The 27,701-nt window shown below is 49.8% G+C and overlaps 1 protein-coding gene across 5 annotated transcripts in view; it reads left to right on the top strand.

Moving 5' to 3' along the window:
* LOC138747983 (periaxin-like) overlaps positions 1–26,800 on the top strand; it is a 48,336-nt gene extending 21,536 nt beyond the window's left edge. For 3 of the 5 annotated variants that reach the window (XM_069907679.1, XM_069907678.1, XM_069907676.1), the window contains exons 2-6: positions 8,960–9,055; positions 10,748–10,913; positions 14,324–14,480; positions 15,017–15,210; positions 17,655–26,800. In XM_069907679.1, coding sequence (XP_069763780.1) covers positions 10,881–10,913; positions 14,324–14,480; positions 15,017–15,210; positions 17,655–23,231 — 5,961 coding nt within the window. In that variant the 5' untranslated portion in view covers positions 8,960–9,055; positions 10,748–10,880 and the 3' untranslated portion in view covers positions 23,232–26,800. The remainder of the gene's footprint in view (positions 1–8,959; positions 9,056–10,747; positions 10,914–14,323; positions 14,481–15,016; positions 15,211–17,654) is intronic. The other 2 variants (XM_069907680.1, XM_069907681.1) reach the window with 2 other exon arrangements.
* The last annotated feature ends 901 nt before the right edge of the window (positions 26,801–27,701 follow it).

Here is a 27,701-nt window from a genome sequence, read left to right as displayed (position 1 = left end):
TAAAGCCAAGAAGCGATTTCCATTAATTTATATGGGAAAATTATTTCCCAGATCCAAAAAATAACATACCAAATAACACATAAAGTTCAGCACACGTACAATGTCTCTATTTCGTTCACCACGATCGAAACACTTAACTGCGTCCAGTGTTACGCTGAGCGTAACACCCTTACGTGCTCCCTTCGGCTTCTCTGATACCCTCGGGCACATCTTGCGAACAGATTCACAAAAATAAATCAAGATAAAGCCCAGATGCCCACTGACACAGTTGGAAGCTATGGTGGCGGCTTGACGCTTGACCCTGGCAGCGCCACTCTTGCTACTCGGGGTGGGCGCTGCTTCTGTAACGGTGCACGGCAAAACAAATGCTGAGCGCTATTTTCGGTTTTGGACTTTTCTTGTAAAAGCAAAAATCCTCTTTGTATTTACTTCCGTTAGCGAAAGCAGGTTCTAATGTGGGCTTTCGTAAAAGGGAAGTGGCGTAAAGCAAACTTTCGAAGAGTGGGGGGCATACCTGTAACAGCAACTTCCTGATGAGAGTAAAACACGAACAGCTGCTGGACATGGCAGACGCAGTAAAAACACAGAAAGAGTTGGAGGAACCACCCTTTCTTTCCTCCGCCCCCCCCCCCCCCCCCCCCAGCCCTTTAATTCAGGTCCCTGCCTGCTTTACACTCATACCTTTTTTAAATTTTAAATTTAAACATACAGCTCAGAGTGGCCGGCGCCAAAGGGAGCATTCGCGGGCATCGCCCCCTCCTCCCCACTGAGTTATTGTGCCCCCACCCCCGCCCACGGCACTAGGATCCACGCGATATAAGCAGCGCATTTGTCTATTACGTCGGAGGGAGGGGGAAGAGTGACGGAGGCGCACGGAGGGGGCTCATGGTAGATAAGTAGGCACCCCCCCACCCCCCCCACTGATTGAGTCTTCGAACATCAGATCGTGTCTCCCCCCTCCAACCGCCCCACAGTTATCCTAATACTTCCCCCATTAGACTTATTCTGATGCTGAACCTGCAGCACGGTAACGTTCATCTGGCCCACGAGCCCGTGCCGCCAAAATACCCCAATTAACCTTCAGGGACCCCCCCCCCTCTCTCTACTACAGAGTTGTTGATGTGTCATTTGGGGCAGCATGGTTATGCAGCGGTTAGTTGTAACGCTGTTACAGCGCCAGCAAGCGGGACTAGGTTTGAATCCTGCGTTGTCTGTAAGGAATTTGTACGTTCTCCCTGTGTCTGCATGGGTTTTCCCGGGGGGCTCTGTTTGTAGGTCATTTGGGTGTAATTGGGGCAACATTGACTCGTGGGCCAAAAGGGCCTGAAACCGTGCTGTGTATCTAAATGAAAAAATAATCATTTAATTTAATCTCCTTCGTCTTGTCCACGTTGAGACGCAAGTTGTAACTCTTGTACCACATCATGAGATTTCCCACCCCTTCACTGTTGGGCGACTCATCGCCGTTGCGTTGCATCATCTGCGAACTTGGTGACACTGTTGAAGCTGGATCTGGCCATGCTTAATGTAGGAGTCACATATGATAAAATTCAGATGTTTGAATATTACATACAGATCTTTCCTCTTACGTGCACATTTTATTTTATATAAATATTAACAAATACTTGTATGTAATATTTATTCATGTATGTAGTTTGTAAACTGCTAAAATAATTTGTATTCATTTCAATAATCAGAAGGTACATATCAAATATTTCCCATCGCAGGCCAGGCCAACTAAAACATCCACTGTACGATTCTCGTCTCAGCCGACGTTTTCACAAGCCGCACAAGAGCAGGTTGGCAGCCCTGAGGTGCGCCAGTGCTTAGCACTCAGTCCCCATCCTCTCCTTCAGGTGTAGGAGCAGAATTACCCATTCGACCCAGAGAGACTGCTCCGCTATTCGAATTGCAATCCAATCACAAAGAAAGCTCACCAGCGGCTATACTTGTGAGATGTCTGAGGAGATTTGTTATGTCACCGAAGACTCTCGTAAACTTCTACACGTGTAACGTGGAGAGCATTCTGGCTGGTTGCATCACTGCCTGGTATGGAGGCACCAACTCTCAGAACTGGCACCACATATTATCCTACAATCTTGATGGCTCGAGGCTGCTGGCAACCGTGGTCGAGGGATTCACACTGGACTGCTGGAGTTCGACTCAAGACTGGCTTAAGGGGGTACCAGGTATCCAAACCGGAATGCAAGAGATGGCCGAGGGGTTCCTAATTGTCCTGGAGGTTGGGATCTGGAGCTCAGGCTGCTGATGGTCTTGGACTGTTCAGGTGCGGGGGTTGCAGGGGCGCTGGAGAGCCCTTCACGGACACTCGGCTACTCTGAGGGGGACTCTCCCTTGTTTCTCTTTCTCTGGCAATAAGAGGGGCTTCAGGGAATCTCTGCCGATAGCGACTCTGCCTGCCTTACGGTAAACGGAAACAAACTCCATGTAATATTGCAACATCTTTATTCCATGACAGTAAATTGAATCTTGAATCTTGATCCCCACCACTATTACCAGCAGAAGTGGCCAAACCACGGCTCTGAGCCACATGCAGATCTTTGACATATAATGTGCGGCTTGTGAAAACGTTGGCTGAGACGAGAATCGTACAGTGGATGTTTTAGTTGGCCTGGCCTGCGATGGGAAATATTTGATATGTACCTTCTGATTATTGAAATGAATACAAATTATTTTAGCAGTTTACAAACTACATACATGAATAAATATTACATACAAGTATTTGTTAATATTTATATAAAATAAAATGTGCACGTAAGAGGAAAGATCTGTATGTAATATTCAAACATCTGAATTTTTATCGTATGTGACTCCTACATTAAGCAAGTTGGACCGTCCTGATTTAGGGCAACTTATGGCAGGTTACGTGTCCAAATAGCCAATGAACTCGCCAACCCGCTCGGCTTTCAGACCTGGAAGGATTGCTGAGCACTTGGGGGAATCGCGGTCGTGGGGAGAACATGCAAACTCCACACAGACAGTGCTGGAGGTCAGGATCACTGGAGTTATAAAGAGCAAGGGAGCCACAATGACCCTCTATAAGTAAGGAAAATGGTGGAAATACTCAACAGCGTCTACTGAGAGGGAAAAAAAGTCAACATTTCAGGCCCTCAATCAGATCTGAAATGTTAACAGTTTCTCTCTCTTCGCATGACTGATGAGATGTGATGAGCCTTTCCTGTGTTTTTCTGTTCTCGTTTTCTTATGACCAGCATTTGCATTTCACAAGATCACAAGATCTAGGAGCAAAAATAGGCCTATCAGCCCATCGAGTTGCTCTGCTGTTCTAATCATGAGCTGATCCACCCTCCCACTCGGCCCCCCTCCCTGGCCTTCTCCCCGTAACCCTTGATGCCCTGACTAATCAATTACCTGTCAATCTCTGCCTTAAATACACCCAGTGACCTAGTTCCACAGTGCCTGTGGCAACAAAGTTCCAGAGACTCACGACCCGCTGACTAAAGAAAATTTTCTGCATCTCTGTTTTAAATCAACTCCCTTTTATCCTGAAGTTATGCCCTCTTGTCTAAGACTCCCTGACCCTGGGAAGTATCCTTACCACATCTACTCTGTTCAAGCTTTTCAGCATTCAGAATGCCTCGATGAGGTCTCCTCTCATCAGGGTCGGCGTCAGAACGTATTAGAGGGGGGCATTAGCGATTTTGAGGGGGGGGCTCATTCACTGGGGGGAGGAGTTGCTAGCAAGGACTTGTCAATGGTGGGGGGGGGGATACTGGCAGGGAACTATCTGTCGTTAATGCCATCCTCCCCTCTGACGTGGGGCACGAGGACGCTCTTTTCATTGCGTCGTGTCACTAGAAGCTACTGACACTTGACGCACGCTAGCAATGCGGCGGCTGGAACACCGCTACCGTGCGTCAACCTATGCCGTGGAAGGTAGTGGGGCAGGTCTGACGGCCAGGGATGGCCAAGACCGTATGTGGGGGGCAATACCTGTGGATGAGGAGTACCCTGTCCCCAAGGTGTGAGACACTGTGGAGTCACGGCATCCATAGGACAGGGTGAATCGATAAGCCTGGCCTGTCCCTCGAGAGTCTGCAGCTTTATTGCTGGGCTGTGGGCACTTCTTGAAAAGTAACCCTCCAAACCCAGCAATGCCAAGTATTTGAGTGTGGGCAGCTGATGTGAACTGAGTGTGGGCAGCTGAAGTGAACCGATGCTTTGTGTCCAGCCTCTCTGCTGGAGGGTGGGATTCAAGAGAGTGAATCAATGCTTGTTGCTTGTTCAGGCACTGAAACCTCGATGGGGATTGGTGGGCTAGAATCGGAGCCACTGGTGTTGGCGCCGAGGAATGTGATGAGTGTTCGATTCATGCTCACCGAGATGGTGCTCAAATTTCAGCTGCGAGAAGCATCCAAAATATGTCGGTAGCTTTTGTCAAGTCAAGTTTATTGTCATCTGATTGTACAAGTACAACCCGACGAAACAGCGTTCTCCGGTCCTCGGAGCAAAACATGCAGACACACAACCAGACATAATACACACATACAGACAAACAATGAGAATGAAGGACAAATATTTCATCTCTACAAATAAATAAATATTGTTTCGTGAATATGAGAGTCTCAGATGGTTAGTGTGAGCAGTTCCTTTGGTCGTTCACCATTCTCACTGCCCATGGGAATAAGCTGTTCCTCAGCCTGGTGGTGCTGGCTCCGATCCTCCTGGATCTCATCCCCAACAGGAGCAGCTGAAAGATGCCGTGTGCAGGGTGGGGGAAGGGGTCCTCAATGATTTTGCACGTCCTCTTCAGACAATGATCTCGGTAGATCACGTTGATTGGGGAAGGGGGGAATCTCCAGAGACTTTTGTGGAAAAAGGGCCACTCAGGGAATGGGAACACGTGGGCAAGGCAGCCATGAAGGAAACTGCAGAGGAAGGAGACCATTCAGCCTCTCATTGGGGCAGCATGGTTAGCGTAGCAGTTAACGAGGCATTATTACAGTGCCAGCGACTCAGGTTCGAAACTGGCGCTGTCTGTCAGGAGTTTGTACATTCTCCCTATGTCTCCCTGGGTTTCCTCAGGATGCTCCGGATTCCTTCCACCCTCCAAAACTCTCAGGGGTTGTGGGTTGATTGGGGTATTTGGGTGGCATGGGCTTGTGGGCCGGAAGGTCCTGTTACTGTACTGAATGCCTAAATTGATAATTTTCTGCTCCACCATTGTGTGAGGCCAATCTATTATCTCAGCACCACTTTCACAACATTCACAAGATACGGGAGCAGGAGTCGGCCCATCGGCCCATTGAATCTTTGCCCCGCCATTCTAATCATGAGCTGATCCATCCTCCCACTCAGCCCCACTCCCCGGCTTTCTCCCCGTAACCCTTGGTGCCCTGACCAATCAAGTACAATTCCAACTATCCGAAATCGGATGATCCAAGATCTGCAGTTTTCCAAAATTTTTTGGATCTGGAGATGGCTCCAAAACCATTTTTTTCAGATAATCGAGGATTTCGTAAAAATCAGAAATGCTCATTTATCTGAAAAATTTCGAAGCAGAAATGACGTCACTTCCCCCTCCGAACTTTTTTGGATAAATGAGGATGTCCAAAATAATCAGAAATCTTCAGTCGTCCAAAATATTTTCGGAGCTGAACTCTCGTCACAGGTTGAAAAAAGTTTTGGTATTTTGGAAAAATGGTAGAATTTCGAGATTTGGTGTTGGATTTAATTTAGCTTATCTCGTTCAGGTTGTTTTTGGTGAGAATTAAACACGATTTCATGCTTTAAAATCCTTCCCTTCCTGTTTGCTGCTGTTTAAACATTGTAACAAGTGATTTCCTGTTGCTTCTGGGCTGTTTTTAAAAAGTGACCAGTTATCCGAAAATATCGTTTATCTGAAATAGGCCCGGTCCCGACCACTTCGAATAATCGGAGTTCTCCTGTACCTGTCAATCTCTGCCTTAAATACACCAATGACACCATTTCGGATAATCGGAGTTCTCCTGTACCTGTCAATCTCTGCCTTAAATACACCAATGACACCATTTCGGATAATCGGAGTTCTCCTGTACCTGTCAATCTCTGCCTTAAATACACCAATGACACCATTTCGGATAATCGGAGTTCTCCTGTACCTGTCAATCTCTGCCTTAAATACACAGCTGCCTGTGGCAACAAGTTCCACAGACTCACGACAAAAGAAATTTTTCCACATCCCTGTTTCAAAATGAGGCCCTAAAGCTTTGATATAATTTAATCTATCAAATATAATCAGTGACGGAGTCTGTACAATTCACTATTCTTTCATAACGTTAACAAATCATGTAGTTGTACAGCACAGAAAGAGGCCATTCGGCCCATTTACTTCATGACTGTCTCCCATATCCTCTTTAACTGTATTGTGTACAACAATATTGTGCAAATATTTTTTAAATCTCGTAATAGCACCCATCTCATGAAGGACCCCCACCACCCTCACCGCTCCCTTCGGGCAGAAGGTCCAGAATCCTGAAGGCCAGAACCTCTAGGTTCAAGAACAGTTTCTTTCCAACAGCCATCAGGCTCTTGAACACTCTCTCTCCTTGTTACACCGATCATAGACTGCTCCGACCTCAAAAGGACTGTCTGCACTATTGCAAGAAACTTTTGTTGCACTCGGATTACTGTGAACATTTACTATCTAAATTATGCATTTACTGTAATGTATTTAGTTCGTTTACTGTCATAGATTTCTTTACGGCTTCCTGTTGAGCTGCAGAAAGTAGGGAAATCGGTCATATATACATTGAACAATGACAATAAACACAACATGGTTATCTGTCACGCCCAAAGACTCACCTCCACCATTGCTCTTATTGGAGGACGGGTTCCACACGCTGACCCTCACAGGGGGGACATATCCCACACACACTGACCCTCACTGGGGGGATAGGTCCCACACACACTGACCCTCACTGGGGGGACATATCCCACACACACTGACCCTCACTGGGGGGATAGGTCCCACACACACTGACCCTCACAGGGGGGACATATCCCACACACACTGACCCTCACTGGGGGGATAGGTCCCACACACACTGACCCTCACAGGGAGGACATATCCCACACACTCTGACCCTCACTGGGGGGATAGGTCCCACACACACTGACCCTCACAGGGGGGACATATCCCACACACTCTGACCCTCACTGGGGGGATAGGTCCCACACACACTGACCCTCACAGGGGGGACATATCCCACACACACTGACCCTCACTGGGGGGATAGGTCCCACACACACTGACCCTCACTGGGGGGACATATCCCACACACACTGACCCTCACTGGGGGGATAGGTCCCACACACACTGACCCTCACTGGGGGGACATATCCCACACACACTGCCCCTCACTGGGGGGATAGGTCCCATACACACTGCCCCTCACTGGGGGACAGTTCCCACAGGGACAGTTCCCACATGCACTGATCCTCACTGTGGGATGGGTCCCACATACTGACCCTCATTGGGGGACTGGTCCCACAGACACTGACCCTCACTGGGGAACGGGTCTCATACTGACCCTCACTGCTGAATGGCTGAAGTAACCGCTCCAAGAACAAATCCTCCAAGACTCTACTCTTTGTTTAACAATATGCATATTTACTTTTAATATATCTATATATGTACCACATATGTATCATTTCTGTATGTGTCTTATGGCTGGATGGGAGTTTACATATTTGAGTTTGCACGTTTTTGCACGGAGGACCACCGAACGCTGTTTCGTCAGGTTGTACTTGAGCAAACACTTGATAATAAACTTGAACTTGAGCTATCCTGCCTATGCCCTAGTAAGTCAGGTGTGACTGAAACACTTCCCAGATGATATTGGGATGACTTTGGCCTTCGGCAGCTCCTGTTGAGCTGACCTGAGCTTCCAGGGACAGGCAGAAGCCGTCTGCCACCTGCTCAGCTGATGTTGGAAACGTATGTTAAATGGGCAGTTAAACTGACAGGCCTCCCCAGAATCTTCTGAAATCCCTTAGTCTGGGCCCTTTCTCCAGGGGGTCAACTGTAGAGCAGACGCTGCCTATAGATAAAGTCTGCAGATGAAAAGCTGTCTTTAAGCCTGTTGGTGCGCACTCTCACACTCGAGCCTTTTCTTCGAGAAGATAGAATGGCCAGGGTATGATGGATCCTTCAGTGTCGGCTGCCTTTCTAGGGCAGAAGGAGTCCACGGAGGGGAGGGAAGTTTGGGCGCTGCTCTGAGCTCCATTCACCACCTTCTGCAGCTCCGGACCCCCTCTGTGATGTACCCAGCTAGCATGTTTCTGATGGAGTAAAGACACTCAGAAATGTTGGAGGAACTCAGCCGGTCTCGCAGAGGGTGAAGACGTATGACTGACACTTCGGACCTGAGCCCTTCTTCAAGGTAGAAGCAAAGAACAGGAAGAATAAAGACTGTAGATTGGCTGGGGGTGGAGTCCAGACCAACAAAAGGGGTTAATTGGGTATGATAAAAGGAAAGGTGAGAATTGATTTTGGCTCTGTGAAAGGAGACAGATGGAAAAGGGAAGGGAGAGACAGACCTGGGAGAAAGGCGATGGGGGGGTGGGGGGAGGGAGAAGAAGGGGGTATATTTATCAGAAACCGGAGAAATTGATGTTAATGCCATCCGGTTGGAGGGAGCCCAGACGAAAGATGAGGTGTTGTTCCTCCAATTTGCGGGTGGTCCAATTTGATGAAGCACCTTTAGAATTTGTTGTGGGATCAAGGCAAACTTCCTTAATCTCCTGAAAAAGTAGAAGTATTGATGCGCTTTCTTCACTGAGGGGGGACCATGGTTAAGATCAATGAACAGGCAGGATCTTGATGTCTTGATGCCCACACGATCCTGTCCACGCTGTCTGAATCTGCCAAGAGAAATTCCCTTGGACACAATGCCAGCCAGAGCTGACTGCCCATTCCCGAATCCTGTTTCCTCAGCTTCCAGCAGTAGAAGAGGAGGAGGTCCACAGCCCCTCGAGATTTCAGGTCCCCTTGAGGCAGTCGCCGGAAAAATCTGACAGCCAAAGCACCCAGGTAAGAGTCTTCCATTGTGGGGTGCATTGCAGTGGGACAGCAGTAGAGCCACTGCCTCACTGTGCCAGGGACCCCAGTTCGATCCCAACTAGCATTGCTGCCCATGTGGAGTTTGCACGTTCTCACTATGACCGTGTGGGTTTGCTCCAGGTGATCTGGTTCCTAAGGGTTGTGGGAGGAAATTAAGAAAATTTTGGACGTGTACATAGAGAGGTAAAAGGGGAGGGGGGGCTGGAGAGAGAGAGAGAGAGAGAGAGAGAGAGAGAGAGAGAGAGAGAGAAGGACTATATGACTATCTCCTTTGTTTCTATACCTCTTCATACAGGCTGGGAGGGGTACAGAGCGCAGTGGTCTGTTGCAGGTCAAAGGGTTTGAGGCGATAATGGTTCGGCACAGACCAGATGGGCTGAAGGGCCTGTTTCTGTGCTGTCATGTTCTATGGCGAGTGGGTCAGTGGGTCAATTGGCCACTGGGAATTGATAGTTAATGTGGGGAGAATAAAATCAGATCAGGGTGGGTTTAGTGTAAAGGGAGGGGATGAGGGATTGGGCGCTGAGACTCTGTCCTGGTGCTGAAGGAGTCCACGTGATCTATTTCCTACTGATGACATTCACAGGGGTTGCCAAAGTCCCAATGTGGAGATGTAACAACCTTGGGATACAGAGGCACTTCAACCCACGGGGCCTGGAATCAGTGGTTCTACTGTCCACCTGGCCCTCACCTTCAGCACTACCAAGCCTTTCACCTGCTGAGTCTGGACTCCAATGGTAGTCACAGCAGGATGGTCTGCAATGGGACCAGAACTGAGATTATCACTGCCGGGAAGGATGGTAGCAGGTGGACACCTCGTCTCTCTTCAAGGGAAACCTGACGTTAAAATTACAAATGGTAGTATAGAAATGCAAATGTCCTGCATGGCTGGTTACCTAAGCTGAGCTCCTCGTGGAGTTTGGCGGAGATTTGGCCTGCACTCGCATAATTTTGTCGGCCTTCTGCCCTGAGCCAGGTTAGATCCAGAGTACAAGCAGCAATCCCACAAATTGGCACAGAGAGGGACTCGTCACTGAGAGCAGCATCAGGGCCTGGAGCTGTTGCATTCTAGATGCTTCTCTCTCTCTCCCTCTTTTCCCCTCTCTCCCTCTCCCCCTCTCTATTTTTCTCCCCGCTTTCTTTCTCTCTCTGTATGTAGCTCTTTCACTATCTTTCTACTTCTCTATTTCTATACCTCCTGCCCTCACGCCACCTCTCCTTCTCTGCCTCTCTACCTCACCCTCTACATCTCTCTCTCGATATATATATATATATATATGTTGTTATCTATCTCATTATCTCTCTATATCCTTGTACCCTGTGTCTACTCTCTCTCTCTCTCTCTCTCTCTCTCTCTCTCTCTCTCTCCTCTCTCTCTGGATCCCTACCAATCTCTACATATCACCTATATATCTCTATTTTATCTCTCTATCTTGCTAATCCACTTCACCTCTCCCCATCTCGCTCTCTCTCTCTCTCTCTCTCTCTCTCTCTCTCTCTCTCTCTCTCTCTCCCCATCTCTCTCTCTCTATCTCTCGCCTTTTCTCCTCTATTCTTTTACTCAGAAGGTCAGTGAGTGGGCGAAGATGAGGGTTATAATTTTGAAGATTGCAAATGATCCAAACTCAGCCTCCTGTTACTGGATTTTCCCTGTTCCCTCAGTCCCATAGATCAAGAACTTTCTGAGGAGATTTTTCTAAATGACAGATTTGCAAGGACCTGCTTCATGAGGAGTTAAAGCAATTTCTACGGATCAAGAGGAATCGCCGGGCCAGCTCAGTGTCTGTAGCTGATTATGGACGCGGCAGGCAAGAGCCAAGCGGCCAAGGTAATGTGAACTCTAACCCAGCGGCGCTCTGATGGTCGAAGCCAATGGTACCTCTTGGGCTCAGTTCCCTGGGCAACCACTTCCCCCTTAGGGTCAGGAGGATTCCCAGCACTTTTCCCTTGCACAGAGTGAAACGTGGAAGTAGGCAGACACTGAGATTGTAGGAAAAAATATACAGTAAATGCCAGAGGAACTCAGCAGGTCTCACAGCATCCACAGATAGATGTTTCGGGCCTGATCCATTCCTCAAGGTCTGAGTTAAAAGCAGGCAGGGGCCTGTTTTAAAGGGTGGAGAGAAGGGTCGGAAACATTGGTTCTATATCTTTCCTCAAAAGAAGCCTTGCCAGTGGCTACTTAATGAGGGGTTTGAGAAGATTCAGATTGCCACCAAAGACTCTTGTAAAACCTCTACAGGTGGACCGTGAGGAGCATTCTAACTGGTTGCATCACTGGCTGGTACAGAGGTGCCAATGCTCAGGACAGGGAACAACTCCAGAGGGTTGTTTACTCGGCCTGCAACATCACGGGCACCAGACTTCACTCCATCCAGGACACCTACTTGAGGCGTTGGAGATTTTGACTTAGAAATCTCGCAATATTGCTGTAAAGAAGATCTGGTATGAAGCTGGAACTGGTCATTTACACTGAACCAAACAAAGCCTGGGTGATGGTGGTGGTGGGGGGTCCTTGAGAAGAGAGGCTGCTTTTTTAAGACACTGCCTCTTGTAGCTGTAGAAACTGGTCAGAATGCTCTCCACAGTACACCTGTAGAAATTTCTGAATCTTCGGTATTGTACCGTATCTCCTCAAACTCCTCATGAAGTGTAGCCGCTGGCGAGCCTTCTTCATGATTGCCTTGACATGGACAGATCCTGAGAGATGTTGACACCCAGGAATTTGAAGCTCTTAACTCTTTCTACTGCTGACCCCTTGATGAGGACTGGTTTGTGTTCTCCTGAAGTCCACAATCATCTCCTTGGTTTTGCACCACTCAACGAGCTGATCTATCTCCCTCCTGTACGCTACCTCACTGCCATGATATACCCCACTATTTATCAACACTAGATAAATACACCCTGCACCTCCCACCCAACAACCCTGAGGGGACTCCTTCACCGGATGAACTTGTAACAGCACTGCTTTGCCACAGCATACAAACAAACCAGTATTCGGACTACAGCTTACCATCCGCAGGACCACGGCCTTGTTGACCATTTCCTTCGATAATTGAAGTTACCATTAACAGCAGGCAGTGATGCATCTACGTGGAGCGAACGTTTGCCTGTGGTTTTCCTTGGAGTATGTACAGCTGTTAAGGCAGAGCTAGTGTATGACCTTGTGAATCCGAGTCCAAGCTCAACGCTCTATGATCCGTCTTCGGGAAGAGATGAGATTACTCCGACCTACTCCTAAGTGGCAGGCATCACCTGCAGTGTATGTGCCGAATGACTTACATCGCTGTGTTCATGTTCCTCTGGCACGATGGTGTTCGCAAACCACTTCAGCCCATTTATGATGGTCCTTTTCAGGCCACCTGAAGAGTTTTGTGATCGACAGGAATGAAAAAGCTGGCACGGTTTCCAACGACAGGTTGAATCCAGTGTTTATCGACAGCCCATGATCTGTATCAGAGCCAGACTCAAAGGATCAGTTGCACCCAATTAGACCGCGCATTGCCTGTCTTGCACTATCCGTCCAAGCCGAATTGTCAGCCCTTAAGAGTGGGACGAAAAAGGTTGAGAACCACTGTTTTAATCATAACTAATTGACGGCTTCTTAACTCCAAAGGAAATGGGCCAAAGACAATTTTTCTCAAGCAAAATATTTCACCAACAGCTGGGTCTAGAGCAGTGATTCTCAACCTTCCCACTCGCCCACATCCCACCTTAAGCAACCCCTTACTGATCACAGAGCACCGATGGGAGAGGGATTACTTAAGGTGGGATGTGAGTGGAAAAGAAAAAGTTTGAAACTTTTGAAAAGTTAAGCTGAGGATTTCTTGACTTTCTCCGAATAATGATGGAAGGATTGAGTCAAGCTGTGTGTGTGTGTGTGTGTGTGTGTGTGTGTGTGTGTGTGTGTGTGTGTGTGTGTGTGTGTGTGTAGCCCCCTGCTAAACTTCACCCAACTTGCATTCCCACCCTTAACTTCTTTCCTCTCCGGGTATTTGGACTCCTGACCACCCCAGTCACGTAGAGGGCATGTGAGGGACTGCAGATGCTGGAATCTGGAGCTAAAATACAATCCACTGGAGGGATTCAGCAGGTTCGGGCAGCATCTGTGGGAGAAAATGAATAGTTACCGTTTCAGGCCGGAGCTCTATGTCAATGCATGTTCCGTGGGAAATGTCTTGTTCTCGTTCTCCTACTGATAAGTTGATAAGATTTACTATAGGTGTAGAAATAGGCTATTCAGCCCATTGAGAATGCCCCACCATCAAATCACCTGATCCATTTACAAACACAGCCCCACTGTCCGGCTTCCTCCCCATAATCGGTTAATCAAGAATTGATCAATTTCTCCCTTAGATACTCCCAATGACTTGACCAACACAGCTGCCTGCAGCCACAAATTCCTCAGATTCATCCCCCTCTGGCTGAAGAAATTCCTCCACATCTCTGTTCTCAGCGGACACCCTTCAATTCTGGTTGTGTCCTATTGTCCTAGACTCTCCCACAATGGGAAACAACCATTCTACGTCTGCCCATGCCTTTCAACGTTCAAAATGTTTCAATGACCAGCCAAGAGCTGTCAAATGTTCCTCATGTGAATACTCTTTCATTCCTGGAGTCATCCTTGTGAACCTCCTCTGAATTCTCTTCAACGCCAGCTCATCCTTTCTTCAATGAGGAGCCCAATTCTCTATGTGAGGTCTCCCCAGGGCCTTATAAAGCCTCAACATCACATCCCTGCTCTAACATTCTATTCCTCTTGTAATGAACGCCAGCATCACATTTGCCTTCTTCACCACCTCCAAGTTTACCTTCAGGTGATCCTGCATGAGGTTTCCCAGGTCCCTTTACATCTGGGTATTTTGAATTTTCTCCCCATTTGGAAAATAGTCTGCCTGTTTATTTTTTTCTACCAAAGTGCATGATGTTTCCGATATTGTAGTTCATTTGCCCCTTCTCTGCCCAGTCTCCTAATTTGTCTAAGTCCTTCTAAAGCCTCCCTGTTTCCTCAACACCCTCTGCTCCTCCACCTCCCTTTGTATCAACCAATGGTGCTGGACCTGCTGAGTTCCTCCAGCAGATTGTGTTTTATTTTGTGGCCCCCGACCTGCTTCCTGGGCCCCTTTTGTCAGTAGCTGCCCGACCAGAAACTCCAGGAGAGCAAGGGTCAGCATCTTCTGGCAGCAGCAGTGGGAACGATGGGGAGAAGAGTGCGCTTCTAACCCTCTCTCTCATCAGGAGCTCAAGATGTCGGAGATGGTGGAGTTGATCGTGGAGACGGAGGCTGAGGTTGGAGCGACTGGATTCCGCGTGTCCGGTGGGGGGAAGGAAGGAATCTTTGTCAAGGAGGTGTTGAAGAATTCTCGAGCTGCCAAGGCACTGAACCTAAAAGAGGGTATGTTGTGTCCTGTGGGTAAAAGTCATTGGAACTGTAACTATAGGCCTGCCGTGGGAAACGTGCTATGGACGTTTCGAGTTGGTGTATCTCACTGTAACTCGAGTGCTGTCCAAATTCATGCCTGACCGTCCGAAGTTTAACCCTCCTTGCCCTTTCACCCTCTCCATTGTTTTATGACAAGATGGGATGAAGGGCAGCACGGTTAGCGTAATGCTGATATAGCGCCAACGATCGGGACCGGGGTTTGAATCTCGCGCTGTCTGTAAGGAGTTTGTACGTTCTCCCTATGTCTGCGTTGGTTTCCTCCGGGGGCTCCTGTTTCCCCCCCACCCAACCCTCCAAAAATGTACTGGAGGTCATAGGTTAATTGGGGTAGTTGGGCAGCACAAGCTTGTGGGCTGAAAGGGCCTGATACTGTTCCGTTTGTTGACAGTTCCAAAATTTACTTTAAAAATTCTACTCTTGCCTCATGGCTGGAATCATCTCCCTCTCCCACCAGCGACCTCCTCCCTAACCTGTTCTGTCTCCTGCAGGAGATCAGCTTCTCTCTGCCAAGGTCTACTTTGACAATGCCAGGTTTGAGGATGTGGTGAAGATCCTGCAGAGTGCCGAGCCGTACAAAGTCGCCTTCTGTCTCAAGCGAACTGTGCCCGGTGCTGATGTGGCGGTTTCATCAAAGACTGGGAACCTCGAACTGAGAGGTCCAGAAGCCAAAAAGACAAAGCTGGTAAGATTTTCAAAAATCCCAAATAATCCAAGAAACTTCATGTAGACGATAGCTGGGGGGGGTTAGGGGGCGGGGGGGAGGATCTTTTACTTGTAATGTCAAATCTGTAGTTTATTTAGTCTTCCTTACTTTTATTTCCCTTGAAATAAAGAAAACGGGATTGTTTTACACGGGTTGTGAGGGGAAAGATCACGATGGAACTGCTGTAACAGCAGAATCTCCTCTGGTGCAGACCTACAAAAAGTGGGGAGCGGAGTTTCAGTGCTCCCCTGCAGGGTCCAGCTGCCCAGTTTGGCTGCCATCGGCTTCATAATGGCTTTAAATGGCCTGTTGAAGGAACCGACATTGGTTTATTTGGTCTGGCGACACCTGCGACCGGCGGCAGGCACGAGGGGCTTGAAGTCTCCGGGGAAGTGAAGGACTCGTGCAGGGCGCCAGAAAACAGAGAGGCCACCCACCCAGTTTGAGAAGAAGAAGCAGAGACGGCCCCCTGGATGGTGAGCGCAGTGGCGGACCAGCGAGGGGCTCTGAGGCTATAAAGTACACACAGGAGGTGGGCTGTAGGTGACACGAGGCCAGGAACCCACATAGATGCAGGCGACTGCAGTTGGACTCGCATCAAGCTGCTGGAGACTGGCTGAAGGGGCTCCAGGTATGGGAACCGGGATGTGAGAGGGTGCTGAAGAGTTCCTGATTGTGTCGGAGATTCGGATCTGGAGCTCAGGCTGCTGATGGTTTGGACTGGACTCTTTGAGGCTGCGGGAGCGCTGGAGGTAAATCCACGGACACTCAGTGGCTCTGGCTGGAGGTAAATCCACGGACACTCAGTGACTCTGGGGTGGCAGTTCTCAACCTTTTTCTTTCCACTCACATCTTTCTTTAAGTAGTCCCTCTGCCATCGGTGCTCTGTGATTAGTAAGAGATTGCTTAAGGTGGGATGTGGGTGGGAAGGGAAGTTTGAGAATCACTGCTCTAGACCCAATTGTTACTGAAATATTTGGCATGAGAAAAATTGTCATTGGCCCATTTCCTTTGGAGTTCTGAAACCCTGCACATGACGAGTCAATGAGGGATGATTAAAACAGTGGTTTTCAAAATCTTTCTTTTCACCTACATCCCACCTTAAGCAATTCCTTACTAATCACAGAGCACCGATGGCACAGGGATTACTTACAGTGGGATGTGAGTGGAAAGATAAAGGTTGAGAACCACTGCTCTGGGATGACTCTATTTTGCTTCTCTTTCTCTGACTGTGAGGGGCACCAGGCAATTTTTGCTGACGGCGAATCTTTGTCTGCCTTATGGTAGACCCAGTTTCACCCAAGGAACGTTTCAGCTGGTGGTAACCAAATTTATGAGGTCACAATCCATTTCTTGTACACCCTGAGTCCTTTACAGTGAAATTTTTACTGATTTTGTTTTCTTCATAAATGAAATTTATTTGGATTTTGGAGGATGAAGTTGTTGGGTTAGGATACAGCTCAGCCACGATCTAATTGAAGGATAGGGAACAGTTTCTGGTGGGTGAATGGCCTCTGCCTGTCCCTCTGGCAGAAAGAAGCTTGCTATAGCGGAGATCCAAAAATCCAGATGCCAGAAATTCGGACCATCCGAGAATCCAGACTTTTCGAAAGCTCTCAAACTTTTTAAATTTTGTGTGTGTGTGTGTGTGTGTGTGTGTGCACAAGAAATAAGAGTGGGAGTCGGCCATCCAGCCCGTCGAGCCCTGCTCCACCATTCAATGAGATCATGGCTGATCTGATGATTGGCTCATCTCCACCTACCTGCCCTTTCCCCATATCCCTTAATTCCCTGACCATGTAAAAATCTATCCAACCTTGTCTTAAATGTATTTACTGAGGTCACCTCCACTGCTTCAATGGGCAGCAAATTCCAGATCCATCACCCTCTGGGAAACACAGTTCCTCCTCATGTCCATCCTGAATCTTGAGGCTACGTCCCCTAGTTCTAGGCTCCCCTCACCAATGGGAACAACTTAACAAGCTAAAGTATTTATACCTTCCATGATGATTTTGTGTTTCTATAAGATCCCGTCTCATTCTTTTAAGTTCCAGAGAGTCCCAGACAAGTCGATCTCTCCTCATAGGCCAACCCCCTCATTTCTGGAATCAACCTGGTGAACCCCCTCTGTACTGCCTCCAAAGCCAGTCCATCCTTCCTCAAGTCAGGAGACCAGAAATGCACATGGTTCCCCAGATGTGGTCTCACTAGTTTTGATAAATGAAGTTATGCTGACAAATATTTACCTGTTTAGCTCTTCTTTATTCCTTCTGAAAACTGCCGGAGGTTGCAGAAAATCTGAAAATTTGAACCCACCCAATCCTCGAGCAGTCCGGATTTTCAGACTTCTGTAGTTCTTACTGAACAATGTTGCGAGCAGGTTCTGCAGGAGAATGCTAATGGCCGATATTGTCTCTGTTTAGAGTGTCAAGAGCATCTCACCTGTCAAGAAGTCCAAGTTTATGAAGGGGAAGGTTCTCAGCAAGGAAGAGGCAGCTGTGGAATCGGATGTGCCAATAGATGTGGAGTTTGCCTTTCCCAAGTTCTCCAAGTTCAAAAGATTGAGCATCACTTCTCCTAAAGATGTGGAGGCTTTGAAAGGTGAAAGCCCCTTTCACCATCCTGAGGTTGAAGCTGAGCTTTCGTTGGGAGAGGGCCAAGCCAAGGGCAAGAAGAAAAGACTCAGGCTTCCAGCATTCTTGGCAAGTGAGTCCGGAAAGATCAAGGTTGAGGATGACATGGAACCAAAAGAGAAAGCGGCCATCTCGATGAAACCGCTGCAGGTCGCAGCGAAGGAAGAGAAGACAAAAATGAAGGTGGCCTCATTTGACCTATTGTCTACAGGTAGGAAAGTGGAGGAGGATGGTTCCAAAGCTAAAAGCAAGCCAAAGGATCCTGGTAAAGCAGGTGTATCGTCGGACGGGGAAGCCCCTGAAAGCAGGTTACTCCTGGGACTGCCGGTGCAGGCTCCAAAGGTTGAATTGGATATCGGCCTGTCGAAAGGTGAAGTTGATCTCAGGCCTCCGTCAGCCGAAGGGGAAGTTAGTGCGAAAGGAACCGGCTTTAAGGTGAAAATGCCTTCGTTTGAACGAAAAGGTGCGGAGGGAGTAGATGTGTCTGGCATGAAAGGCAAAATAGAGAGCAAGGAAGTGGCAGATCAGGTGGTAGGGTCAGAGGGCAAGATGAAAGTGGCCCAAATTGCAATGCCCACCATTGACATTTCTGTACCAAGGATAAAACAGCCTGAAGAGGGTCTGACTACTTCAGGGGTAGAGATTGCTGTGGGCAGCTACAAAGCATTAGGCCTGGAAGGGAAAATCAAAGAAATTGCCCAGAAGATCACCACGTTCGACATTTCAGCCCCCAGGGTGCCCGATGTTGACATCAGCCTGCCAAAGGGTGCAGCAGATGATTCGGCAGGGGCAGCTGGCATGGGTAAGGTCGACGTCCAGGCCGCTGAAGGAAGCGAGGCGTGGCTGAAGATGCCCAAGGTGTCTCTGCCAGAATTTGGCATTTGTGCCCAGGGTAAAGACGAGGAACCGGCGGCAGCCCTGGAGGTGGCAGGGCAAGGGTTCAAGATGCCATCATTCGAGGTCTCACTGCCCAGGATGAAAGCGGAGGACACCAGGGCTGAAGTGACCCCAAGGGCTGGGGCAACCGGGCTACACATCTCAAAGGTCAAAGTCGACATCAAGGGCCCTCGGCCTGATGGTCCTGAGGGCAAAATGAAACCGCCGTCTGTGAAGGTGCCAACCATCAACATCGCTGTGCCCAAGGTGACACTCCCCGAGGTTTCAAAAGTGTCCGGGCAAGTGCCTGGAACCGGGGCCCGACCCCTTGAGCCGGGCGCCGAGGGGCTCGACCTGCAGCTGAAGCTACCCAAAGTGTCACTGCCAAAGTTGCCATCCGGAGGCAAAGAAGTGGGCACGGGCGGTGGTGACCCAGAGGTCAGGCACGGATTGCCCAAATTTGAAATCGCCATCCCCGGAATGAAAGCTGGAGAACCAGAGGCAGGAATGGAGGCAGGAGCTGAGGTCAAAGATCCTGGCTTCAGAATGGCAACACTGTCGGCCATTGCAATGCCCAGTATCGACATTTCTGCCCCCAAGTTGAAGATCCCAGAGCTTCCAACAGGTCGAGGAGAACTCCTGGCGGCCGAAAGTGGAGTCAAGGTGGGAGGGCCATCTGAATTAACCTCAGAAGGGTTGGATTTGAAGATACCCAAAGTGTCCCTGCCTTCATTCTGTGAAGGGGCCGGGAGCAACAGGACAACAGGTGAACCGGGAAGCCCCGGAATCGAGGGCAAAGAGCCGGCGATTGGTCTATCAGTGCTCAAGGTCAAGGTGCCCGAGGTCGACATTGATGTCCAACTTCCCAAAGGCAGAGCCCTGGATCTCATTGCAGGAGTGGATGGCAAAGCTGGTGTCGACAGCCCCCAACCTGCCCCAGAAGGGCCCGACCTCTCCTTTCAAATCCCCAAGGTCTCCCTCCCGACTTTCGAGGTGAAGAGCAAGGAGGAATCGAGAATCCCCGGGCTTAAAATGCCTTCAGAGGACGTGCCAGCTCTTCGGGCCAGAGTGCCAGGGGTGGACCTCGCCCTGCCTTTCCCTGCCAAAGAAGTTGACAGCCCTGCAGCGGCCACGACTGAAGGGTCCAGTGGTCCAGGGAAAGCGCCCAAAATCTCGCTGCCAAAGTTTGGATCCAAGGGGAAGGAGGAGTTGGCGGCGGACGGGACCATGCCGAAGGTGGAAGGCAAAGGGAAACCCCCCGACTCTGGGGCCAGAGGGGTGGTCGCAGATAACGACGACGGGCCACTGAAAGGGAGAGAGGGCAGGTTTAAGATGCCGAAGGTGAAAATGCCCACCTTCGGAGCGTCCAGGAAACATGAAGACGACCCTGAGGTGCCGGTACCCGGCGCCAGAGCCGCTGAGGTCAAGGCGGATCCCGGGGGTCCCAGGGGCAAGCTGAAAATGCCCAAGGTGCAGATGCCATCGATCGGAATCGCGGTGCCCGAGATGAAGAAGCCTGGCTCGGAAGGGCTGCTGCCGGGAGCCGAGGTCGACGTGTCGGAAGTGGAGCTGAAGGCTCACGGGGGGGAGTTAAGGATTCAGAAGGCGAAGGGGGGCCCGGAGGCGGCAGGGGCCGAGGGAAAAGCGAGGGTCCCGTCGGTAAAAGTGCCGGCGATTGACATCTCGGTGCCGAAGGTGAAGGCGCCCGACGTTGACCTCAGTTTCCCGATGCCCAGAATTGACAGCACGGTCGGAGGGGCCGAAGGGGAGGCCACCTTAATCAGCTCTGAGCCCGACGACGGAGCCTTCAGACTGAAGATGCCCAAGCTCGCGATGCCCAAGTTTGGGTCAAAGGATAAGGACCCCGGGGTGGAGGTACCTGGTGGGGATTCCCAGGGGGGTGACGGTGACGGCAAGGGTGTGAACCTGAAAGCAAGGATGCCCAAGGTTGACATTTCTCTCCCCAAGGTCAAGCCGTCCGACATGGACGCGTCCCTCCTCGAGGTGGAGGGTCGCGACGACGAGCCCAAATTTAAGCTGCCCGGCTTTTCTCTGTCCAAGATCGCGCCGCCCAAACTGAAGGCTCCAGATCTGGATCTCGACTTCGGCCTCTCCAAAGACAAGAGGGTTTCCAGCGAAGCCTCGGGCGCCGGGGTGGGTGGCGAGGCGCCGGGGGGTGAATTTCAACTGAAGATGCCTCGGGTGTCCTTGCCGAGCTTCGGCTCCACCGCAGCGGACGCCAGTCAACCCGCGGGGAAGGGCAAGCCAAGCGCAGAAGTTCACAGAGGAGGGTCGGAAGGGCCAGGGGACATGATGCCCAGGGGCAAAGGCACAAACGAGGGGAGTAAATCCGACTCGGAAACTGAGGGGGGCAGGTTGAAGTTGAAAATGCCCACGTTTGGCCTTTCCAGCGGGAAAGACCCAAAGACTGAGGCAGGGGCTGATTCTGGAGTGGACGCCGCCAAGGGAGACAAGTTCAAGGTGAAGATCCCATCAGTCGCCCTCTCAACCCCTGCTCTGGGCATCGGTTGCCCAAAAGACGAGGATGTTTCGATCAAGGCCAAAGGGGAAATGAGGGACGGGAAGGAGGGTCGAGGGGGCAGCTCCGACAGTCCCGAATCCAGGTTCAAGATGCCCCAAGTGGCCGTGGCCGTGCCCGGTGTTGGGATGAGCTGCAAAGACGACGAGGGGGCAGTGGCAGCCAGGGTGAAGGGCTCCGGAGCGGACGCGGGGGGCCAGGGGGCGGACGCGGAGGGGAAGCTCCAGCTACTGAAGACGAGGGTTCCCAAAGTGGAGATCGGTCTGTCCCGGGGCGAAGCGTCCGCAGGAGGAGAAGAGGCCGAGACCCGGGCAGGACAGAAGGCGCCCGACCCCGGAGCGGCGTCCACAAAGGCACCCTTCAAAATGCCCAGCGTGGAAATTTCAGCACCCCGGACCAGCGACCCGCCCGCTGGGATGGAGCTGCGTCCAGCCGAGGGCGGAGCGGGGCTGAGGGAGGGCGATGCCGACGCCCTGGAGCTGAAGGTGCCCACGGTTGCGTGGCCCACGTTCGGACTGTGTAAGGAGAAGAGCGAAGAGTTGGCCGGAGACGGAACCAGCAGCGGGGCCAGAATGGAAATGAAGGGTCCACAGGTTGGAACGGACGCGGGGGACGGTTCGGAGGGCGTGTGGAGCCAGCTGAGAGATAAGGTGCCGAAGGTCGGGATGGAGTTGCCCCAAGTCACGCCGCAGCAGGAGGGGGGTCTCGCCACTGGGGAGGGTCGAGGAGTCGGCTGCAAGTCGGCCAAGGTTGAAGCTGTCCTGGAGGGAGCCGAGGTCGAGTTAAAAGCCAGGAGGCAGTTGTTCGGGTTCTCTGGGCTGAAATCGAAGGGTCCCGAAGGCGACGTGGAGCCCCCGTCTCCCAGGGCCAAGGAGCGCGCTAAATCTGCGGCCGGGAAGGGGGACCCCGGAGGGAGCTCGCCTGAGGCCGACAAGCTGAGGGGGTCCTGGGTGAAAAAGCCCAGCTTCACGATCTCGTGGCCCAGGAGTAAAAGCTTGGAGGTGAATGGGAACGGAGAGGCTGGTGATCCAACAAGGCACGGAGAGTGGGAGGGCCACCGTTCCCCGAAAAAGGGCAGCAGGGTTGAGGATGCCGAGGACTCGGATACCTTGGACGGGAAATCAAGAATTAAATTGAAGTTGCCGAAGGTTAGTTTCGCCCCTGTTCGCCCCGTTGGTGTCAAGACTGGGGAGACCGCAGGGGTGCACATTAACGGGGAGAGCGAAGACTCCGAGTCCCCGGGAGTGATGGGCCAAGTCAAACTCCCCAAGGTGGAGTTCTCCTCTCCCTATCCAAAGGGCCGGGAGAGCGACGCCGAGCTGAGCCTTCACCTGGTCCAACCCGAGGTGTGCGCGGCCAACGAGGACGCCGGCTTTCGGCCCCAGTCCGGCGGATCCTTCGAGACCTCCACCCCCAGAATCGACAGGTGGGAGGCGAAGGGCTCGAAGGTCAAAGCGCCAAAAATAACCCTCAAAAAGAAAAGTGGCGACGACGAGGCCAAAATGTCCCACCTGGTGACTTCGACCGCCAGGTCGGAGCTGGTGCTCCTGGAGTCCGGAGGTCACACGAAGTCAAGAGGCATCCTGGGCTTTAAATCGAAAGACCCCGGAGCCCTGGCGGGCCCGGGCAAGGGGCTCCAGCAGAAGGCTGGAACAGTCACGGAACAGTCGGACAGCAAGGACACGGCGGCCAGGTTCAGGCTGCCGAAGTTCTCGCTTGGGACCAAGACCAGCTCCCCGGAGCAGGAAAACCACGTCCACTCGGAGGGGCGTCAGGAGGGCGACATGCGGCCCTTTAAACTGCAGATGCCCAAAGTGGGGTTCACCGCCCTCTACCAGCAGGAGCCCCCTTCGGGGGAGAAGGTCGTGGAGGAGATGGGCTCGATGACTGTGCCCAGGGGCAAAAGACAGGGGAAAGCGGGAACTCTGGCCGATAAATCGACCAGCATTTAAGTGAAGCTGAGGAGGACGGGGAGGAGGGTCACGTTTGCAGATGGGTTGGGGGCTTGGATTCTGCATTGAAGGCGTTTTCATGTGTGGGCGGTTTCCACGATGCTTGAAACCATTGTACCTACACTAACAGGCTGCAGAGGAGGGGGCAGAGACAGCTCTTGTGTGACTAACTCTTAGCAACAGACACCTTCTGAGGACATCTTCCAAACCCGTTTAGATTAGCAATAAAAAGATGATCATTTTAACATGTTAAACCTGGAATAAAAACTGGAGGAGGGAGCTTTGATCTGAAGGTACAATTGCTCTTTGCCAATTTGATTCTAATGAAGGATATCTATCTGACATAGAACTAGAGACCCCCCCTCCACACATTTAAAAGTGAAAGAGGGTGATTGATGGGGGTGGAATGAATAGATCCCATGAGATGATGGGGAGGGGAGGAATGGATCCCATGAATTTTAATTTAAATTTTAGACATGGTGACAGGCTCTTTTGGCCCACCAGCCCAATGAACCCCCAACCCTCCTGGTACATTTCAAATGGAAACCGGAGCCCCTGCAGACATGGGGAAAACGTATGAACTCCTTACAGACAGTGCGGGATTCGAACCCCAATCGCTGGCACTGTAACAGCGTAACCTTTCATCCTCTTGTCCTAGACTCCTTTACCATGAGAAACATCCTTGCCTCTGTCCAGGCCTTTCAGCCTTTACAGGATTTTGCTAATATTAACAATTTTCATCAGAATTGACATTTCTTTGACTCCTTCTGCGAAACATGCATGGGGGTTGGCTTCAATCTTACCCGGCATATCGTAACTTTAGAGTGGATACAGTCTCTTCTCAAGCTCCCCATTGGCCAAAGGCAGAATCTCAAACAATGCTGCATTCCCACTCTTCATAAGATAGACCATTGGGACAATCCTGGGTGAAGCCAGCAGTGGGGTCCTATTACTGGAGATCAGCCCCCTGTGGAACTGTCGTGGAGATGTGACCTGAACCTGCCCCATTTTAGTAGACACATCAGAGGGAAGATTGGCTCGGCTGGTGCTTCGGTCGAAATATAGGAGCAGAAGTAGGCCCATTGGGGCTCCACCGTGAACTAGCAGGGAGGATTTAGGGTGCGTTTCCTGGAGGAGAGCTGGTTAAAGTGGAAGCCGGCACTTTTGAGAAGTGAGGGGTAAAGATCAGAGGAGGAAGCCATCTCCTCTGGGTTGGACGCTGAGGTCACAGGCCACTGGGGGAGGCACAGGGAATGTTTCCACACAGATTAGTGTGATCTGAAATACACTTCCTACGAGATCGAGAGAATGAGGTGTTCACATAGAACACTACAGCACAGAATAGGCTCTCTGGTGTTTGCCCTGGGAAAAAGGTGTTGGCTGTCTACCTTACCTAGGCCTCTCAGAATCCAGAGAAATATTTCGACTGTTGGTTAAGCTTCACGGCCAGGATGAACTGGCAGACCAGAGGATCTTGAACATTTCCGAATGTTTCCTGCATTCCCATTCAAACACTGTCAAAAATTGACAGACTTAATTTTTACAACTATTAAAATATAAAAATAAAAGTTCAATAAGGTAAGCACACTTAAATTAACGTGGAGAGGCAAAATCTCTGTAATTTACCTTTCTCCTGAACAGATATTCTTCTTTATTAAAGTATCGGAGCAGTGGGCATTTATTCCATCACACCCATTCATCCCATTTCCCCTGTTCTTCAACCAATTTTTTTCTCAACTTCGCCCCCCCCCCTTCATTATCCCATTGAACGGCACAGTATAGGCCCTTCAGCCCACTATGTTGTGCACCTACTCCATAATCATTTAATTTTTTTCCCCACCTCTGCAGACTTCTGGGTGCCAGAAATCTGGACCACCCGATAATCCAGGCTTTTTGAAAGTTCTCCAACCTTTAAAATTTAGTGGATTTTGTGTGCTTGCGTGGGTGTTTAAGCACCACAGATGGCGCAGTAGCAAAGAGCGACCACCCTTGTCGACTTGATTTTTTTTCTTTAAAACTGCTCATTCTGATAAATGAATCACGCTGTATTTACTAATGAATAAATAATCAAAATTTACCTGTTCATCTCTTCTTTATTCCCCCTTAAATTTGATTTTTAAAAGTACTGCCCAAGGATCCGGAAAATCCGGACCGACCCAATCGCCAAGCAGCCTGGACTTTTGGACTTCTACTGTATTTTTATTTTGCATCCATGTGACTGTCTAAGAGTCCCTATTGTTCCAACCTCCCCCACCACTCCGGACAATGCATTCCAGGCACTCACCACTCTCTGTGTAAAATATGCACCCTCTGACATCTCCCCTAAACTTTCCTCCCTCGAAGAGGTTTGCAGCAATAAAAAAAAAGGTGGATTGGGACGAGATTGGACAGGATTTTCAAAGAATCAAGTGCAAATGTGTGGGATTTACAAATAACACTCGACAATGAAGCTTAACACTTTTGGATGTATTTTATAGATTTTGGGCTACTGATCACAGAAATCGCCTTAAAATTTATTATCACGTACCGTTTGTTTTTAGATATAATCTATTTTTGTGAATCCCTGTCATATTCTACCTTCGCACATGGACTTCTTCCCTGCTGGGGAGATGTTCAGAGCTGATAGATTCATCGATGTACTGACTGATATAAACCTACACCAATCTAAACCTTCCCTCTCTCACATCCCATAACCCTCCATGTCCTAACACTGAGCATCCAGAGAGAATGAACAATTTACTTTGGAGAATGCAATAATTTGCAGTGTTCTCTCCTACAAATGAACTCAACCAGCTTTTTGCTTTTAATACATGCGGTGCAAAAAAATTAATATTTTAAGTACTGAAATACTTTTAAATTCAATTCGTGCCAGTTGCTTAATTCTCCAAATTTAAGTTACATGCAAGCCATTTGCAGACGTGATCTCATTTTTTCAGATGGGACGTTCCAGGTGGGAGGAAATGTAGGAGAGCTGATGTCTGTTCATAGGTTTGCTGCACACCCCACTCACACAGTCTGTCCCACTCTCAGACACCAGATCCTGTATACACACACAAAAACACACACTTTCTCTCTCCTCTCTCTCTCTCGCTATCCTTACACCAAAGGTCAGTGAGTGGGTGAAGATGAATTGAATGAACCGACTTTCCATTAATCCACCCTCCCAACTTTGACCCCTGACTCCTTTCCTTTAGGTGTTCTCTCTCTCTCTCTTCAACATAACAAACAAAAAGGTCTTCATCCTGCTCCCCCTCCAACACTGAGCAGGTGATAGCATTGAGCCTGCAGGTATTTTTCATCTTTGCCTGCTTTCTTTCCTATTGGCAGAACCCACATGACTGTTACCAGAAACGATTACAGACATTTTTATGTTCATTTTACAATGTTAGTAACAGTTTTGAAAATAAGATCTTACCTAAGCACTGTCGATATGTCTGGAGGATTAAATATCTCTTGATACCCTCTACTGATTGACTTCTGTTCTTGTGATTGTAACATGTAAACATTGTGCAGAATATATTTTTAATGAATAATTTTAACCATAAATAATAAAGATGACAGAATGCTCACACACTTCTGCATCAAGTCTGGTTACATCCACTGGGACACAGGAGTCTTGATAACGCACTGTCCAGTTACACCTTGAGGGCAGGACTGCGAAGCTGAAGCCGATGAACAGGAAGGGGGGGTTGGTCATTTTGGAGACCCACACCATCACACGCCTCCTGGAACTTGGCACCTCTCGAGGTCGGTGAGTTGTGAACGTGGCTCAGACCATCCTACAAACCCCTCCCCCCCCTCCCTTGCCCCTCTCCTCCATCTGTGGTCCTGTACCCAACCGACTTGTCATGACGCTGTAACTGAGAAAGAAGCTGGGTCCTTGGGCTTTGCCCCGTCTCTTCTGGGAGGATTCAGCTTTGCGCTGCCCATCAGCTCCCCTCTTCCTGCAGTTCTGTTTCCTTATTGCATTTTATTGCAAAAGATAGGGGTGACCAAACCTTTTTGGTTTTAGGCCACGTACAAAAAAAATAAGGAATCACGGACCAAACAATATTAAGCCTGGCAGCTTCAGATTTTAGATTTATTATCGGAGTACATACATGACATCACATACAACTTTGAGATTCCTTTTCTCACGGGCGAGGCAGAATCATCAGTGCAAAATAAAAACTACACAACGTACACATGTAAACAGAAAGAAATGTACACAAACTGTCTGTGCAATACAGAGAGGAGAAAAATATCAATAAAGTGCCCAAGACAGAGTCCTTAAATGAGTCCCTGATTGAGTTTGTCGTTGAGGAGTCTGATGGTAGAGGGACAGCAGCTCTTCCTGAACCTGGTGGTGCAAGACCTGTGGTCCCTACACGTCTTTCCTGATGGCAGCAGTGAGAACAGAGCGTGTGCTGGGGGGTGTGGATCCTTGATGATCGCTGCTGCTCTCCGACGGCAGCACTGCCTGTAGGTGTT

The sequence above is a fragment of the Narcine bancroftii genome, chromosome 13 (genome assembly GCF_036971445.1).
Source record: "Narcine bancroftii isolate sNarBan1 chromosome 13, sNarBan1.hap1, whole genome shotgun sequence".
Taxonomy (NCBI): Eukaryota; Metazoa; Chordata; class Chondrichthyes; order Torpediniformes; family Narcinidae; genus Narcine; species Narcine bancroftii.
Note: the sequence above shows the minus strand (reverse complement) of the source record. Positions and strands in the feature narration are given on the sequence as shown.